The sequence below is a fragment of the Ranitomeya variabilis genome, chromosome 7 (genome assembly GCF_051348905.1).
Source record: "Ranitomeya variabilis isolate aRanVar5 chromosome 7, aRanVar5.hap1, whole genome shotgun sequence".
Lineage (NCBI taxonomy): Eukaryota > Metazoa > Chordata > Amphibia > Anura > Dendrobatidae > Ranitomeya > Ranitomeya variabilis.
The window spans coordinates 114364386-114383378 of NC_135238.1; the positions used below are offsets into that span (position 1 = coordinate 114364386).

Below are 18993 nucleotides of genomic sequence, written 5' to 3' on the forward strand. Positions count from 1 at the left end.
TGAGCATCATGTGTGGCCATTATACAGTATTGAGCATCATGTGTGGCCATTATACAGTATGGAGAACTGTGTGTGGCCATTATACAGTATGGAGCATCATATGTGGTGGCCGTTATACAGTATTGAGCATCATGTGTGGCCATTATACAGTATTGAGCATCATGTGGGGCCATTATACAGTATGGAGCATCATGTGTGGTCATTATACAGTATTGAGCATAATGTGTGGCCATTATACAGTATGGAGCACTGTGGCCATATATTTTTTTGTTTATAATTATTGTATATAAAACAGTGTGGTCAGCAGTGCTAAATGGCTGTGGTTGGGACGTGGATATGGGTATGACTAGTTGTGAAATGGGTGTGGTCAGAGGCGTGGCCTAAAATTTGCGGTGGCACACTACGCGCGCCGCAAATTTTATACCTCCTTCCCTTCTTCAAAAGTTGGGAGGTATGGTACCGCATTTGCCAGATCATGGCAAGTGCCGCAAATCCCATAGGGAATGAATGAGGCCGAGCGCAGTGTTGCCGTAAGTGATCCGTTACACGGCAGATGCAGAAAAACTGCCCGATCTGCTGCAAAAGGCTACTTTCACATCAGCGATTCTTGCCAAAGTCACTGCCGATAGTGTCATACTCACCAAAGGGGGAGGTAGCACTAAAAGTGCCTAGGGCAGCAGAAACTCTAAATACAGCCCTGCCTGGGGACACCATGTCACTTGTGGGCATCGACACCATATTTGCTGCAGCACCATCGCCCCCAGAGGACCCCTTTAAGCAGTGTTGGTCACCCCTGTCCGAGAACCACAGGTGGCATCAGGAACTTTCACTATTTCCACAACCCCTTTAAAGTCCATCCCTTTTACTTGGGCATCAAGGGCCACGGCCCGGTCCCTGCCACTGTGACCACCCTTTAATTGTGACCAGTACGGAGTACCCCACTGCCCTGATGGGCGACTGAACTTTGCATCACAAACAGGATGGACTGACCCTTTGAAGTGGGTCTTGTGCACATAAGAAACTGTATTTAAAAGAGAGACTTTATTAAAGTTTCGTACCAAAGACCTTAATGAGCTTTTAAAACATCGCCATCACAACATCGCCATAACTGCGTCACACAGTGTGCACACTTTATTTTCATAATAGCCACCAAAAAAAAATAATGGCCGCCAGAAAGAGAGCCGCAAGGAGCGCAGGATGAGAGGGGTGTGTCTTTGTGGGCGGAGCCTAAAGAGTAAGTGGACGCTGTGCTGACAGGAAAGCCGCAAGGGGGGACGCAGTGCAGGAGAGCCGCAAGTGAGGATGCCAGAAGCTCCGGAAGGAGGATCGGGAGGAGCACCGCACCGAGCACAGGAGGTACCGCTGTCTGCAGCATCAGGCCTGCTTAAAGGTTAGCATGGGGGTAGGGAAATGTTAGACCCTGGAGGAGAACTAGCGGTGGTCGCAGCCGCAGGTCCCATGATGCTCCCAGGGCCTGCAGTGGATGCAGCCACAGGCACCATGATGCCACCAGGCACCGCAGTGCCCGCAGCTCCAGCAAACCGGCCGCACCCCACCACAGTAACTGCTCTTATAATGCCTGTATCCATGCCCTATATACCAGCTGGCTGCCACAATATTCAGGGGAGTCTCATACGCTGAGTGACCTTAAAGAAAGGCTATACAACCTTTTTGAAGTATATCCCCTGACAGAACATCAAAAAGTCAACACCTTAACTGGTCAGTTAAGTGGTGCAGCCACTTGGCCAGATATTGAAAAGAGAACTGTTAAGCAGATATTTGCCAAACTTAAAACTACTTTTGACACGCACACCACTGCAGAAATCAAAATGAGGTTTTTCAAAGAGCACAAGATAGCATACAGGACTATGCCCTTAATCTCCAGGAGGCACTATGGGCCATTAAACAGGTTGACCCTAATGGTGTGCAGGATGGGGACAAGCTATTAAAGGAGCAGTTTGTTGAGGGACTCTTGTCCAGTACCCAAAAGACACAGCTGCGCATCCTGGCCTTGCAAAACCCTGACCTGGACTGTACACAACTTAGGCTACTTTCACATTAGCGTCATGCACTGCACGTCGCAATGCAACGTTGCAGCGCACCGACGCATACTGTGCAAGCGCCGCACAACGGGGGCAGTGGATGCTGGTTTTCAACGCATCCGCTGCCCCATTGAGAGGTGCGGGGAGGCGGGGGCAGAGTTCCGGCTGCGCATGCGCGGTCGGAAAAGATGGGAACGACGCATCAAAAAACGTTACAAGCAACGTTTTTTGGTGGCGACGGTCCGACGCAACACGACGCAACCGTCGCACGACGGTTGCGACGTGTGGCAATGCGTCGCACTTTGTCACTAATGCAAGTCAATGGAGAAAAAACGCATCTTGCAAGCACTTTTGCAGGATGCATTTTTTCTACAAAGCGACGCATAGCGATGTGCAGTGCATGACGCTAGTGTGAAAGTAGCCTTAAAGACAGGGCCATCCGGGTGCTGCATGAACCCCAGCCCAGCCACACAGTGTCCCCTAGGCATCCAGCCCTCATGTACCACCAGGAGGTGGCACCCTTTCCTCTGGTCCCCGTTGAGGCCAACGCTCAGATGATGATCCCTCCACTGAATTGAGCCTCCAGGTCCAGGAACTGACTAAAAGCGTAGCTGCACTAGCCAAAACTGTGCAGTCCCTGCAGGAATCTCTGAAGTAAAACATCCAGCTGGTTTCCAGTCAGGAGGACATCCCCTAGCTATGACAGATGAGAATCCCATCGATCAGAGGAAGAAGCAATGACTGCTACCATCAGGACGGATGACCCATCTGCCGGGTCACAGTGAGTGATCCAATCCCCATTGCAATACCCCCAGGAGTGAAATGTTAATCTGGTGTCGGGCAACAATAGGCCTCAGAGGTAAAGACTACCAGGCCCTGATAGAACCTGTGTATTCAGATAGTAGGCCCACAATCCTGACAGCCAGAGGGGTGGTTGAAGTTTGCAAGGGGAGGGTACCAGTGCGTGTGGAGAGAAAGAGGTCCACTTACCCAGATATGCCACACTTGCTAAACTGTTTACTGTTAATAATAATGCAATACAGGCAACAGAACCCTTGGTCCCATCCGACCAGGCGGGGGACAATGGCTCTGCAGGACAGTTTGAGGATTGGTGTCAGAAGTTACACGTGGGCACTAATTCTACCCCATCACACCAAAAACAAGGGGCTTACCGGGTGGTCCATGAATATGAGTGGGTATTCAGCAAATACCCACTAGATTTTAGGCAGGTAAAAGGGATTCAACATCATATCCCCACTGGAGGTCAATTGCCCATTAAAGAGAGGTACCGGCCTGTATCTCCAGCTCACTACCAATGTGCCAAGAGTATGTTACGAGAGATGAAGGAGGCTGGGGTAATCAGAGACAGTTGTAGCCCCTTGACAGCTCCATTAGTCCTCATCAGGAAAATCTGCTAACTATTTCTCCACCTTCGATCTCACTAGTGGGTATTGGCAGGTTCCCGTGGCAGAGGCAGATAAAGAAAAGACCACCTTCACAACACTGATGGGTCTCTCTGAATTCAACTACATGCCGTTTTGACTGTACAATGCACCAGAAACATTCCAGAGGATGATGCAGTGCTGTCTAGAGCACAGGAATTTTGAGACTGTCCTGTTGTACCTGGATGATGTCATCATCTTCTCCAACACTTATGAAGACCACCTGAAGCACCTGGCCGAGGTGATTGAAGCTCTGTCTAACTTTGGCTTGAAGGTAAAGCCATCCAATTGCCACCTGTTAAAGCCCAAAGTGCTGTACCTGGGCCATGTGGTAAGCATCGAAGGTGTGGAACCAGACTCTGACAAGGTCACCGTGATCAGAGACTGGCCGAAACCCAGCAATATCCACGAAGTCCAGCAGTTCTTTGGGTTGGTAAGCTACTACCGAAGGTTCAATAAAGACTTCACTAAGATAGCCGCACCCCTGCATGACCTGTTAGTGGGCCAATCCAAGAAGACCAGGAGTTCACCGTCATAGTCTGGGCGGTAACAGAGAGGTTCAAACACTACCTTGCCTCAGCAAGATACACTGTTTTCGTGGACAACAACCCACTGATCCACCTGGAAACTGCAAAACTAGGTGCATTGGAGCAGCAATGGATGGCCCAGTTGTTGAACTACGAATTCACCATCAAGTACTGTGCAGGGCACAAGAACGCAAAATCCGATGAGTTGTCCAGGATACCCAATTTACCAGAAGTGGGAGAAGATCTGAAAGCACTTGAAGAGATTGAGTTACCAGCTTTTCATCGCCCTGGGGCGACTCAGTACTCCCATTATGTGAAGAACAAGCGCAATGACACTCTCGGCATTGCTTTGCACTGGCTATTCTCATACCAATCCAGTAGAAATTTGCACGGAGTATGACCTCCAACTTCTTCCATCCAAAGTGTCCTGCTCCATCGTGGTACGCATCCAAAACCATTGCCACATCTTGTCTCGGGGCTACCACCTGCCAGACCAACTCGTGAGTGTGTGGGTCGAAATTCCTCCTGCACAGCTTACCATCATTGATAAACAATTTGCCCTTCTCCTTCCACAACTGTTGAGTCTCTTGTGGAGCACCTGGACCAGGGTGTGAATCGGCTTGCATCAGCAGCTCTTTTACCAGACGGACTGCTGGGTCACTATCCTTCATCTCTGCCCATCCTTGGGTTCAGCATTGCTTCTTGCCTGTCTTTCCACTTCTTTTTCACATAATGGGAGTACTGAGTCGCCCCAAGGAGATGGAAAGCTGGTAACTCAATCTCATCAAGTGCTTCCGGATCATCTCCCTCTTCTGGTAAATTGGGTATCCTGGACAACGCATCGGCATTTGCATTCTTGTGCCCTGCATGGTACTTAATGGTGAATTCGTAGATGGACAACCGGGCCATCCATCGCTGCTCCAATGCACCTAATTTTGCAGTTTCCAGGTGGGTCAGTGGATTGTTGTCAGTAAAAACGGTGAATCTCGCTGAAGCCAGGTAGTGCTTGAACCGCTCTGCTACCGTCCAGACTATGGGGAGGAACTCCAGCTTGAAGGAACTGTAGTTTTCATGGTTCCCTTCAGTGGGGCAAAGCTTCTTGCTGGCATAGGAAATTACTCTTTCTTTGCCTTTTTGCACTTGGGACAGCACTGCTCCCAATCCCACTTTGCTGGCATCTGTGTAGAGCACAAATGGTTGGTCATAATCAGGGTAGGCCAGTACCTCATCTCCCGTGAGAGCCAACTTCAACCAAGTGAAGGAACCTTCCAGCCTGTTCTTCCACTCAAACGGAGGACCCTTGCTCTTGGTCTTCTTAGATTGGCCCCCAGTTTCCTACTCCACACTGATGAGGGGCAAATACCCCGAAACAGCTGTCTGTGGATGGATACCAAGTTTTGGCATAGGTGGTTTTCCTTTATTGGATGCTGCCCTTCCCGTGGTTGTTCTTTCCCGGTGAAAGACCTGGCTATTCATTGCTTGCATTGAGAAACATGTGATGGTGTCTCCGCGGCTTTTCCACATGCATCTGCATATTTCCCATAAGGAATGGGGGCAGTTGAGAAACACGTGATGGTGTCTCCGTGGTGTTGGATGTTTTTGTCTCCCCGAGGTCATTCATCCTTATGTTTATAGCCTTTTCACTAGGTACTGCTCCTAATAGCCAGTTTCCTACTCCACACTGATGAGGGGCAAATACCCTGAATCAGCTGTCTGTGGGTGGGATTGCTTCTTGGCCTTTTGGCTGCGACCCTGTGTCGCGGTCAGAGGGTGCGAGTATTTCTTGGCAGTGTGCTGCTAATTTTCGTCTGCGGTATTCGTATCGGCAGTGAAGACTGAAGATGTTCATTAAGAATACGATTCGTGTGGTCATGGAGGATGGTGCCAAAATAACGTGGTGTATGTGGTTCGTGACCTGCTGGAGGGAAAGGCTGGAGCTCATCGGACTGACATTTTCAGTGTGAATTAATTTCACAACCAAGGTATATATGACGTTACCTTTGTGAGTGAGCCTTGCTGTCTAACTGTCTTCGAGTGGTTAAGAAGCCATGATGGTGACCCCTGCCTGGGGAAGTGCGATTGGAGCCTCTGTTTGGGCTCATGGAGAAAGTAGTGACTGTTACCGTGTATAATCCTTACACAGAAGTAAGGCTGCTGGAGCAGTTTCTGGCTCGGTACTGCGAATATGTGAAAAGTGGAGAGAAACAGAGAAATTGTTTGGGCATTTTTAATTGTAAATCTGTGTTTCGTGTGAAACTGAAGAAAGACCCAAGCTATTTGGGAGGTTTTACCCATCCCCCGGCGAACTTTTCAGTGGCGGGTCAGAGAGGCTTTCTGTCGTATGCAGGGCAGCCTCTACTGCAGGAAGTGTTTCCAATTTGGGCACTTACAGAACACGTGTGAGAAGAGCATGGTTTGTTGTAACTGTAAGCAAGAAGGCCATGCGGCGGCTCAGTGTCCGATGCCACGTGAATGTGACCAGTGTGGTAATACAGGGCACCTGTATAAGGACTGTCCATATGGTGGGCCAAGGAGGCCAACTAGAGAGGAGGAGAAGCGGGAGGAGAGGTAAAGCGCTGAGGTAATTCCGCCCTCCATGGTTGAGAGATGGCGGGATAGACGGCAGGAGGACAAAGAGGCTGAAAGGAGGAGCTGGAGGACAAGTTATTCTGGAGAGCCGCTAAGTATGAAGAGCATGCTATGGTTAAAAAGAAAAAGAAAAAAAAGGAGGCCCCAGTTACCAAAGCAGAGGAGTTGGGTGTCTTGATGGATTTTGACACTTCTGGGGCGGAGGAGATGGCTGCGTCTTTGATTCCTGAGTCTGACCCAGGAAACATTGGTGTTTTTTCCTCAGAAGAGGAGCCTGGAGGTCGAAAGTGTCCCAGGGAGGGTGGTGGGGAAATCTGTGACTCTGAGGTTCGTGAAGGTGGAGGGCCCCAGAGGAAGGTTGGGCAGAAGAAGACGCGTGTGGAGGAGTGTATGAAGGTCAGCGGCTCTGAAAGCTGCTCAGCGCAGATGGTGGAGGAGGACAGTGGCTGTGCTGTGTAGTTATGTGCTATTATTTCAGTAGCTAGGTGTTTTTGTATATAGCATTTGCCTTTAAAAATGTTTTTTGTTTTTTGTGTTTTTCATGTAAGTTGAGTAATGTCATGTTTGGAGGTTGCTTTTTTTTAATATTTTTGCTTTTTGTGTATGTGATGGGTTTTGTAATTATATCACAAAATGTGAGGGTCTTTAAAAACAGGTTGCGGCGGGTGGCCATTTTGGATTTTTTTGCAACCCAAAATGCAGGAATTTTTTGTCTGCAGGAGTGTGGGATTGTGGATGGTGTGAAGGGGAGTGAATGGCTTCATGGCGCGTCTGTGTGGTCAGGGAGTGCCTGTAATAAAAATGATGGTGTGGGTTTTTTAGTGAAAGGATATGATGTGAGTTTGTGTGATTATATGGTGATTGAGGTTGGAAGGTGTGTGTTGGCTAATTTTGAGTTTAGAAATGTTCGTTTTTGCGTTATTAATGTATATGCGCCTGTGGATAAACAAGAGCGTAGAGTTTTATTTGAAAAAATTAAGTTTTTTATTCCAGGAAGAGTGCCTGTTGTGATAGTGGGTGATATGAACTGTGATGTGGGAAGGGTGAATGCCGATGCGTCAGGGAAAGTGTTAATGGATATGGTGAGTGATTTTGGTTTAAAGGATATGCAGCATGCATGCAAGATAACTCCGTTGTTAAATACGTTTTTTTCTGACAGTGGGAGGGTGGAGTCTAGATTGGACTATTGTTTTGTTTAAAAAAATCTGATTCCTGATAGGCTACGTTCACATTTGCGTCGTCGCCGCAACGCAACGCATGCGTCGTGCGGCCCTATCTTTAACATTGGGGCCGCATGGCGCCGCATGTACATGCGTTGTCATGCGTTTTGGTGCGTCTTACGCCGCATGCGGCGTTAGGGCGCACCTGTCAGGGCGCGGCAAACGCAACATGTTGCATTTTTTTGGCGGCGCAGACTTTGTAAAAAACGCATGCGTCGTGTTTGCGTCGTCGATGCGCCTTTTTTTCCATTGACTTGCATTGACAACGCAGACGACGCAAGTACTTGCGTCGTGATGCGTTGTACGACGCATGCGTTTTTCTTTCAAAAATGCAAACATTGTCTAGACTTTGTCTAGACACTTAAAAAAAGCACTATATATATAAAAAAAGGGGGGGGGGGGGGTTTGCCATTGTCTTTCACAGAGCAGACAGAGCACACAGAGCAGACAGAGAGAGGAGCAACCTGCTTTCCAAACCTGTAAGTATATATTTCTCTTTGCATAATTTTTTTTCTGTGTTTTATTTCTTGTTTTTGATTTAATTTGTGCAATGTTTGCTCTGTGATATTGTACGGTTATGGCACTGTAGGTTGTTATTGAATAATAACAGTTTTTTTTAATGTGTTTCTGATATATGCTGGCGTTTCTTGTGTGCGGCCTTGCTGGGTTTGGATTGGTTTTGGATTTATTTTTGGTTGTTCTTGTGTCATGCGGATGTTCAATGCCTTTTTTTTTAAACATTTTTTATTGTAAAATTTGTGGTGCATGTCTTTTTCTGGCTTCTATTGTTGGGGTAACCGTATGGCGTTTTCTAGGCTCATGTCTTGCTGTGTTTTTTATGCTGTTGGCATTTTTTTTTCTTTCCTTGAGTGTCTTTTCTTGCTGGTGGGGGGGCTACATTTATGATGTTTCATTTGTATTGTATTGTTCCGTGCTGCTATATGCCATTATATGTTCAATTGTATTATGGTTACGTCGTTTTCTGTATGGCTTCCATATATATTTCTCCTGTCTTGAATGTTTCCATAGCCAAGTGTGTATTTAATTTTTTTTTTTTTGACTATGGTTTTTCTTTTGGGTTGCTGTATTTTGAACAGCGGTTGTCCCGTAATGTTTATTGCTTATTATCTAGAATGGTATTTATCGCCTTTTTCAGATGTATTTCTGTGGTAGATGTCACCAGATGGTGTTGTTTTGGATCATGTCTTGTTGCTATTGTAAAGTATGGCGTGCAGTTTGCTATTTCATTGTGCCTTTTTTTTTCCTCTTTATTTTTTAAGTTTTTATTTTTTTAAATTTGGACTTTTTTTTTTTTTTTTTTTTGCTTAATTTTTTTTGGGTCTATTCTTGTATTGTTTCTTCTATTGCCTTCTCTTTCAAAGTATGGCGTTGTGGTGTCGCTTTTTGAGTTTGCATTGTCCTATCAGTCAACAGTCAATTGTGGTTGTTTTAATGTTTTATTGTATGTGGCATTGTTAGCTTTGGATGTGATTTTTTGCTCATTTTTTCATTGCAGAGCAAACTTCCAATAATGGCGAGTTCTTCTCCAGCATCTGGCCAATCGGCGAGGGGGAGTGCAGTGAGTAATTATGTCCAGTTGCTTACTATTCGCTGCCATTTGTAGCATTGACACTAATTTTTGTATACATTTTTTTACAGGCTTCTTCAAGTGAGGGGGAAGGCACACAGCGGGAGCAGGGAGATCGGTGCCAAGATGTGTCGTCAGGCCGGCAAGTGAGTATTTGGTTTTTTTTTTTAATCTTTTTTTTTGAGTAGCATCCTGCTGGGAGGAACATTAGGAGCATCCTGGTTTCACTAGGGATGTTTACTAAGCTTAATAACATTATAGCTTTTCAGGGCAGCAAGTATTTGGGGGAAGGTAACATATAGTTGAACTCCCTGCACAAAAACATTCAAAAATACAGGTGTAGAAACCATCAATATACATACATCAAATGGCAAAGGATAGGGCAAAGGTACATATCATGACAGGTGCTGGTGGTTGTTTATATTAGCATATTTGTAACCTTTTTGTTTTCTATTTTTTCTAGGTTTCACAACGGGACCACAGGGAGAGTATAGATGTGGACCTCCTGATCTCCAGCATCCAGGAGCGTGGCCCGTTGTGGGACAGCCGTGACCCCCGGCACATGGACCAGGTGGTGATCAGGCGTTTGTGGGCAGAGGTGGCAAAGTCGCTGTGGGATGGCTTTGACAGTGCCTCCGCCAAGGACAAAGGCAACTTTCGTGAGTATTGCTGATACGCTGCTATGACCCATCTTGCCAGGATAAACACAACCGTGTGTGATGCTATCAACGCCTAAACTTTGCATCACACACGGTTGTTTTATCCTTTTAAAATGCTACATATGTAACCTTTTTTTTTCTTTGCATTCACAGTGAAAAAGTTGAGGACCAGATGGCGATCCATGAAGGACCATTTCAATAAGGGGCTGCGTGCTGAGGAGGAGCAATCGAGGAGTGGTGCTGCTGCGACCAAGTCGGTGCCCTACAAATATAACAGGGCACTACAGTTCTTAAGACCGGTCCTTGGCCGCCGACAGTAAGTATTTTGTCCACATACCATATTGCACATTGTACATTGCCCAGACACATAACATATTGCACAGCCACATAGTTCATTGCCCAGCCACATAGCATATTGCACAGCCACATAGTACATTGCCCAGCCACGTACATTGTGCATCCACACACATAGTATATTTGCAGGCCACTATATCGCAGCCACATAGTACACGTTCTAGCCACGTATCCACATAGTACATTTCCCAGGCACATAGTGTATTGGCCATCAATGTAGTCAGCGTAGCATATTGGCCATCCACGGTAATTTTTTTAGGTTAAGCGAGAGTCCTTGTAGTCCATGACAGGTTACGTTCTGAGTCAGTGTAGTTCTGATCGCAGGAATAATGATGACGTCTCGATCACATGATCCTAACGTCATGGACATTCCTGCGATCAGATCAGCAAAGTCTGGTTTTTATTTTTTTTTAATTTTTTTATAGACCTTAAATTTTATATTATTTTTGCGACATAGACGGCATCTTGAAATTATTTTTTCACACAAAAAATTTTTAAAAATATGACAGGGGTATGCATTGCCTTTGGCAGAGGGAATGTACAGTCATTTTCTGCCGTCGGTATGTCCATGATTGTTATCGTGAGCCCTAATGGTCAGCTGGCGATAACAATCAGCAATTTATTATAGGCCACACAGACTGAGAGACAGGGGATTGTAATGTTTTGATGTGTCATGTAATGTAAATTTTTTTACAGGAGTTGGCGTATGTGATAGTTTATTTATTGAAGACTAATTTTTTCCTTTTCTTTTCACAGGACACACAGCAGCACCCTCCAGCGAGCTCGCCCCTGTGAAGCGGAACTTCATGGATCGCCATCTGACCCGTCACAGCCCTCCCACAGCGACAGCAGGCTTGCACCACCATCATCTGGAGAACCGGCTGCCGGTACATCAGGTTTTCCCCTGCCCGAGGCCTCTGGCGCACCTTCGTTCGGGAATTCCCGACAGCGCCAGCGTGCCTCGGACAGGTCAGTCATGCCCGAATTTTTGCACTTGAGCACGGTGTTCCAGAACGGTTTCAAGGCGTTGAGAGATCAAATGTCCAGTATGGAACGGCGCCTTGAAAACCTGGAAGCCGAGCTCTCAAATCCGGCAAAGCATTTTTTAAGTACAATTGCTAAAGGCATGGTGGAAAACCTTACGCCGGAACTCCAGATTTCGGTGATGCAGGACTGCAACAATTCTTACGTGAGGGCTCTGCAGCAGGCTCGGGTCATGCAGTCAGCGACACTGCCCGTAGTGCCGTCGCTGGCTAGCATGACTCCGACTCCTGCTGCAGAGTCACTCCAGCCACCCCACCCTGGTCCAAGTGCCGGGCGACGCCACCACAGGCACCATACTAGTGTGCGGCCCACTCCTGCTCCTGCCAGGCCCTCATCCTCCCGTAGGAGTGCCTCTGGGGGAGATGCCGCAGAAGGCAGGAAAAAAAAAAAAACACATAAGAGGAGGCACACACAGAGACACACAGAGGCACAGGTTCTGGCTGCTCCAGTACAGACACCATCTCATCGTGGCTCTAGCCACAGCAGGAGCAGCCAGGGCCAACCAAGACAGAAATACAGTCGCCTTGTGTTGCCTCCTCCCTCCCATAGTGATGATGCGGTCTCCCCAGTGTACCCTGCGGGGGGTTTGGACCTGCCGTCAAGCCTCCTCGACTATGGCTCCTCCTCCTCTTCCACTCCCCAGCCACGTTCAAGAACTTGGAGCTACCGGTCACTGCTGGTAGCGGAAGTTGATCCCCCCTCGGCTGTTGATGATACCCCCTAATTTTCTTTTCCCTTTTTTTTCTGTTTCCCCCAAATAAAAAGTTATTTTATTGAAAAAAATATTTGGTCTTCTTTTAACGTACACTTCTCGGCAATTCACTCCGTGCTTCAAACACCTCATATATGCAATGTCAGACAGTATTTTTGGATTTTTTAATTTTAACGTTTATTTGGGTGTCTCTCATTGCTGTATGAGGTGTTTACAAACACTAAAGTGTATGAGGTGTTTTCAAACACTAAGGGTATGTGTCCACGCTCAGGATTGCATCCGGATTTGGTCAGGATTTTAATTCAATATTTGTAGCCAAAACCAGGCGTGGGTGATAAATACAGAAGTGGAGCATATGTTTCTATTCTACTTTTCCTCTAATTGTTCCACTCCTGGTTTTGGCTTACAAATACTGATGAAAAAACCTGAGCAAATCCGGATGCAATCCTGAACGTGGACACATACCGTAAAGTTACCTTCACACTTAACAATGCTGCAGCAACACAGACAATGATGCAATTCACTGCAGCATCGGTATTTGGTCGCTGGAGTGCTGTCTGTGTGACAGCTCTCCAGAGACCAACGATGCCGAGGTCCCCGGGTAACCATGGTAAACATCGGGTTGAAGTGCAGGGCGCACTTCTGATGTTTACCATGGTTACCAGTGTAAAATGAAAAAAAAAAAACATTCACAATCGCATCGCCCGGCGTCAGCTTCCCTGCACTGACTGAGTGACGTCCCTCACAGCAAAGCGGTAAAATCAACGCTGTGCTGTGAATTTACTTTACGGCCGGCGCTCAGTCAGTGAAGGAAGCGGACGCCAGGGGACGCGAAGATGAGTATATTTATTTTTATTTTTTAACGACAAGAATTTATACCAAAAGCGCTACCCCTCCTCCAAACCTGCAGATGATAAATCTACAGAATCACCTAGCTGTAGCGATATAAGAAATGTAATTAAAAAATAAAGTATATCTGCGCTGGAATCACGAAATGAGAAGACCTTGTAGAAGGCAGTGTTTAAACTGCGATCAAATGCTATTAAATGACATTAAAATTAATAATAAACTCATGAAAAAGGTGCGAGTCTAAGACTGAGACCATACAAAACAGTGTTCCTCACCCTATATGTCGTATGATCCGTTGATCCGTCCGTGTGGTCCAAGTGAGTGAGATATTCTGGTCTGAGTTTGTGTGATTCTTCCAGGGTATGCGCTACAGTACCTGTCCCGGCCGGTGACAGAACCTCATGCGCTCTATACCCACGTGCAGGCTCTGTACGCTACTCGGCTTTGGTAGGTACTCTGCTTGCGGCAGGACCTAACGTGACGTCACGTCCACGTGATTACTCACGTGACAGCCTATGGATAGCGAGAAGGACCTTCTCGCGAGTAGCGTACAGAGCCTGCACGTGGGTATAGAGCGCATGAGGTTCTGTCACCGGCCGGGACAGGTACTGTAGCGCATACCCTGGAAGAATCACACAAACTCAGACCAGAATATCTCACTCACTTGGACCACACGGACGGATCAACGGATCATACGACATATAGGGTGAGGAACACTGTTTTGTATGGTCTCAGTCTTAGACTCGCACCTTTTTCATGAGTTTATTATTAATTTTAATGTCATTTAATAGCATTTGATCGCAGTTTAAACACTGCCTTCTACAAGGTCTTCTCATTTCGTGATTCCAGCGCAGATATACTTTATTTTTTAATTACATTTTTATTTTTTAGTTTACATTTAACACTGGTAACCACGGTAAACATTGGGTTACTAAGCGCGACCATGCGCTTGGTAACCCGTTGTTTACCCTGGTTAACAGTAAACATCGCTGGTATCGTTGTTGTTGCTGTCAAACACAACGATACACTGCGATCTTAAACAAATATGTTATATGCTATGGCATAATAATTTGCTCTTTGAAAAAGGGTAGAAAACTTAGAAAACTTTTTTATTAAACAACATTTTCAAAAGAAAGGTTTACAAATTTTTAGAAAGGCACATTACATTAGTGAACTATAGGTAGATGCCTAATTTGACATAACCAAACCAACCAAAACGGATTTATTGCACATCATGTAGAATTAGTTTATTACCACAATCACAATACAGGGATTTATTGGTGTAGTTAAATGCAGAATAAAGTCCAACAGTAAAACATAAACACTACACCATTGTATCTTGCCATGACACACGGCCAACATCTGACACAAAATAGGCCGCAAAACGATCCCTCATCTGTGCAATTTCCACACTTGTCCTCAGAGGATGATCCTGGTAATCGGGCAATGTGTTGGCTATGGGTTCATCCAGTTCCACATTCAGTCTCTCTTTGGTCAGAATATAATTGTGGAGAACCACACACGCCTTCACCACCTCATCCACTGTCTCAGTTTTCAGATTAATGGCGGATCCTAATATCCGCCATTTGGAGACAAGGATGCCAAAGGCGCACTCCACAGTCCTTCTGGCCCTGGACAGCCTGTAATTGAAGACCCTTTTTGTATGGTCCAGGCCCCGACTGGAGTAGGGTTTCAATAGGTTGGCAGACATTTGGAATGCTTCATCCCCAACCACAACAAATGGCATCGCAGGGCCTTCGGTGTGGGGAAGAGGTCGTGGCTGGGGGAAATTAAAATTGTTGGTATATAATTTTTGGCCCATATCCGAGTCTTTAAATGTGCGAGAGTCATTTGCACGGCCAAATGCACCAATATCCACTGCGAGAAAACGGCAGTCCGCACCGGCAATTGCCATTAGCACAGTAGAAAAGTATTTTTTGTAGTTGAAGAACATGGATCCACTTTTCCCTGGCTTGGTAATCCGAATATGCTTTCCGTCCACCGCGCCAATGCAGTTTGGAAAAGAACACACCTGCTCAAATTTCAGTGCGTTGGCCTCCCAGATTTCTGTTGTAGGGACGGGTAAAAATTCCTCCCGGAGATTATCCCACAAAGCGCGGCATGTCTCAGCAATAATTCCGGAAAGGGTGGAGACTCCAATCCGGAACTGAAAATGAAGTGATCTCAAGGTCTCTCCGGTAGCCAGGAAACTGCCAAGAAGATAGAGAAATTACATTACAGTACATTGTAATTTATAAAAGTACATTGACCATACCAAACCACCCCCCCAAAAAAAAAAAAAAAGGGGAAGAACATATCACAGTCATTGAAACAGCTACGTACCGTAGAGTCACCAGCAGCCGCTCCTCTGCGGAAATTGCTCTCCGGAGCTGTGTGTCCCGCCTGCCAATGGATCCTTCCACCCGACGCAGAAGATACCGGAAGCTGTCCTGAGACATCCTGGTGTACTCGAAATACTTCTCCAGGTTCTCATTCAGTTCGCCAAACAAGCTATGGTATGCTCCACGGCTCTCCCGGACTTCCAAGATAGGGTGTATCCAAAAGCGGCGACGACTCCATCTCCGTTTTTCCCTTTCCCTTTGATGACAACAGGCAACAGCATAGGCATGAGCCAAGGCAAATTCCATCTCCATATCCATGATAATACTGTCCATGGGACGCTCCATCATGAATACCAGCAAAATGGGAGGAATTCATGTCTGCCAAGGTATATATACACAATTACATAAACACCAACCCTCTTCTAGCCATTGGTGGTCCTTATCTATTGTGTAGACCCTTTTTTGGGGGGGTGGGATGAAGAATGACTCACTGTACCAAAAACGCATGCGGCGCAAAACGCTGCGTTTTTTGTTCAAAACGCAAATGCGTTTTCAAAAACGCAGCGTTTTGCGCCGCATGCGGTGAACGCATGCGGCGCAAAACGCAGCGTTGTGCATGCGTTTTGCTGCGTTTTTGTTTGCGTTGTGAGCTGCGGCGCCGACGCTGCGGCGCACAACACAAATGTGAACGTAGCCTTAGTTATGCACAGGAGAGTGTGTTTTTTTCAGATCATGTGTGTATGAAGTGTGAATTGGATTTGCATGTTAATGAGGTGGCTGGGAAAGGTGTGTGGAAGTTGAATGTGAGTTTGCTGGAAGGAGGGGGGGTGAAAGAGGAGTATGAAAGACATTATGCAGAGTGGTGTAGGTGTAGGAGTGAGTTCAGAAATGTGTGTGAATGGTGGGATTGGGTTAAATGGAAAACCAAGAGTTTTTTTTAAAAAAACTCGGGTACAAGTGTGCGGCTGCAAAGAGAGAAAGGTTTGTTTTTTTAAATGCAAGATTGAGTGTGTTGTATAAGTTGAGGGCGGGAGGGATGGATGTGAGTGAAGATTTAGTGAAAGTGAAAAAAGAAGTGAATGATTTTTTGTTAGAAAGAGGGAGGAGTATTGTGTATAGGGCCAAATTAGTGAATTTGGAGAAGAATGAGAAGTGTTCGCGTTTTTTCTTTAAAAAAGTTTATGGGAAGAGACAGAGTATGAGTGTTTTGAATGGGATGGATGGAAATGAGGTGAGTGGCACGGACTTGTGTGAGGAAGTGGCAACGTTTTATGATGATTTGTATGCTGTGAAATGGAGGGATGAAGGTTTGGAGGGCGAGGTGTTGAGTGTTTTGGAAAATAGTTTGAATAGGATAGAAAGGGAAAGTTTGATGGGTGATGTGACGGGTGAAGAAGTATGGAAGGTGGTGTGTAGCATGGCGTTGAATAAAACGCTGGGGGAGGATGGTCTACCAGTGGAATTTTATCATGTGATGTGGCATGTGATTGGGAAGTATTTTGTGGATGTATGTAAGTATATGTGGGCAAATGCAGAGGTGGCAAATGGTATGCGTGCAGGGGTGGTTGTGTTATTGCCAAAAAAAGGTGATTTGAAAAATCTAAAAAATTGGAGGCCGATCACATTGCTAAATTGTGATTATAAGATTTATGCAAAACTTTTGGCTAACAGGATGCGTGGCGTGGTTGGGAGTGTGGTGGGTGAGGAGCAATGTTGTGTGGTGCCTGGAAGACGAATACATGGAAGTTTGTGAATGTTGAGAGATTGTTTGTGGGACTGCATGAATCGTAAGAAAGTGGTGTATGTGTTGAGTTTGGATTTTGAGAAGGCGCATGATAGATTGTCGCATGGGTTTTTGTTTAGTGTGTTGGTGAAGATGGGGTTTCCTTCTGAGTTTGTTGAGAGAGTGAGAAGTTTGTATAAGAATATTTATAGTTGTGTGTTGTTGAATGGAAATGTGGGGAGGAGAGTAAATGTATTTTCGGGTGTTCGGCAGGGGTGTCCTTTGTCCCCTATCGTTTTTATTTGCGCAATTGAGCCTTTGTTATGTCTGTTAAGAAAAGATAAGGTGATTCTGGGTGTGCAAGTACCCGGGGGTGGGGGGAGAGAGTGGAAGATGAGTGGTTATATGGATGATGTGTGTGTGCTGTGTGATTCAGAGTATTTAGTACGGCGTGTGAAGTTTTTGGTTTCTATTTTTGTGGAGCATCTGCTTTTAAAGTGAATTGGGAGAAGAGTGAGTGTAAGAATTTTGGAGGGAGGAGTCTGAGCGATGATGCTGGAGTGACTGTGGTGAGTGGGTCGATAAAGGTTTTGGGTGTGAAATTTTCAGAGAAATTGGATGGAGAGGAAAGCTGGGTGGATGTGAGAGAGAGAGTGGAGCGGAAGTTAAATTTTTGGAGTTTGAGGGATCTTAGGCTAGGTTCACATTGCGTTAATGGGTGATCGCTAACGGACAGCGTTGCACAGCGAAAATGTCGCAATTAACGCCGTGCAACGGGTCCGTTAGCGCACCCATTGACAGCAATGTTAATTTCGCCAGCAGCGCATCACTAGCGCGTGCCTTTTTCGGCTCGCGCTAGTGATGTGCCGTTCTTTTGTAGCGCGCCTCGGACGCTGCTTGCAGCGTCCGCGGCGCGCCCGAGGTCCGTTCCCCGCTCTCGCAGATCGGGGATCTGCGAGAGCGGGGACATTAACGCGACCCCCAAACGCGATCCATAAAAATACATTGCATTAGCGCAATCCGCTAGCGCTAAACGGATTGCCCTAACGCAATGTGAACCTAGCCTTACTTTTTTTGGTAAAATTTTAGCTATTAAGAGTGTTGTGTTCCCTATTTTTTTGTATGTTGCAATGGTTTTTCCACCAAGCTACATGTGTATTAGAAGATTAAATAGGGTTTTGTTTGTCTTTTTTTGGGGTTCATGTATGGAGCGTGCGAGGAGAGAGATTGTTATGAAGGGTTTGGATAAAGGGGGACTGGGTTTCCCAAATTTGAATGTTTTTTTCGGCGTGAATATTATGGTGTTTGTACTAGGTGTGATTAGGATGGATGGGAAGTATGCATGTATGTGCAGGTTTTTGTTTGGAAATTTCTTGTTTCGTTTGAAATGGCATGAAAGAGATCTTAGGAGCCCAGTGGCTTTTGAGGTTCCTGTGTGGTATGTGTGGGTTTTCAAATTTTTAGTGAAGTATGAACTGTGTGATGTGGATGTGAGATTGTTAAAAAAGAAGAAAGCCGTATATAAGATGATTGAGTGTAGAGAGATGGAATGTGATATTATTGTAGGACAAGCCCATAGGCTGTCCTTGCCAGATTCTAAAATGGTAAGAGGGGATGATGTGAAGAAAGTATGGAAAAGGTACGTGTGAATGGTATGACAAATAGGCAGAGTGAGATTGTATGGCAGTCATTGCATGGGGTGTTGCCGGTGAGGGAGTTTCTGAAAAATTGGGGTTTAGTGAGGAGTGAGAGGTGTCTGAGGAGTGGATGTGGTGGGAGTGAGAGTGTGGTGCATTTGTTTTGGAATTGTCGATATGCTAGAAGTGTGATTGCAAGTCTGGGTCGTTTGTGTAAGGAGTTGTGTGAGGTGAATTTGTTGTCTTTTGAGCTTTTTTTTGGATT

At 45.9% G+C, this 18993-nt stretch overlaps 1 protein-coding gene across 1 annotated transcript; it reads left to right on the top strand.

Annotated features, from left to right (window-relative positions):
- The first annotated feature begins 9351 nt into the window (after positions 1 to 9351).
- Positions 9352 to 13824, top strand: LOC143786249 (uncharacterized). The gene is made up of 6 exons (XM_077275526.1): positions 9352 to 9399; positions 9872 to 10067; positions 10221 to 10383; positions 11178 to 11839; positions 13386 to 13473; positions 13818 to 13824. Exons 1-6 carry the CDS (start codon positions 9352 to 9354, stop codon positions 13822 to 13824), a joined length of 1164 nt encoding a protein of 387 aa, XP_077131641.1.
- Positions 13825 to 18993: the final 5169 nt, after the last annotated feature.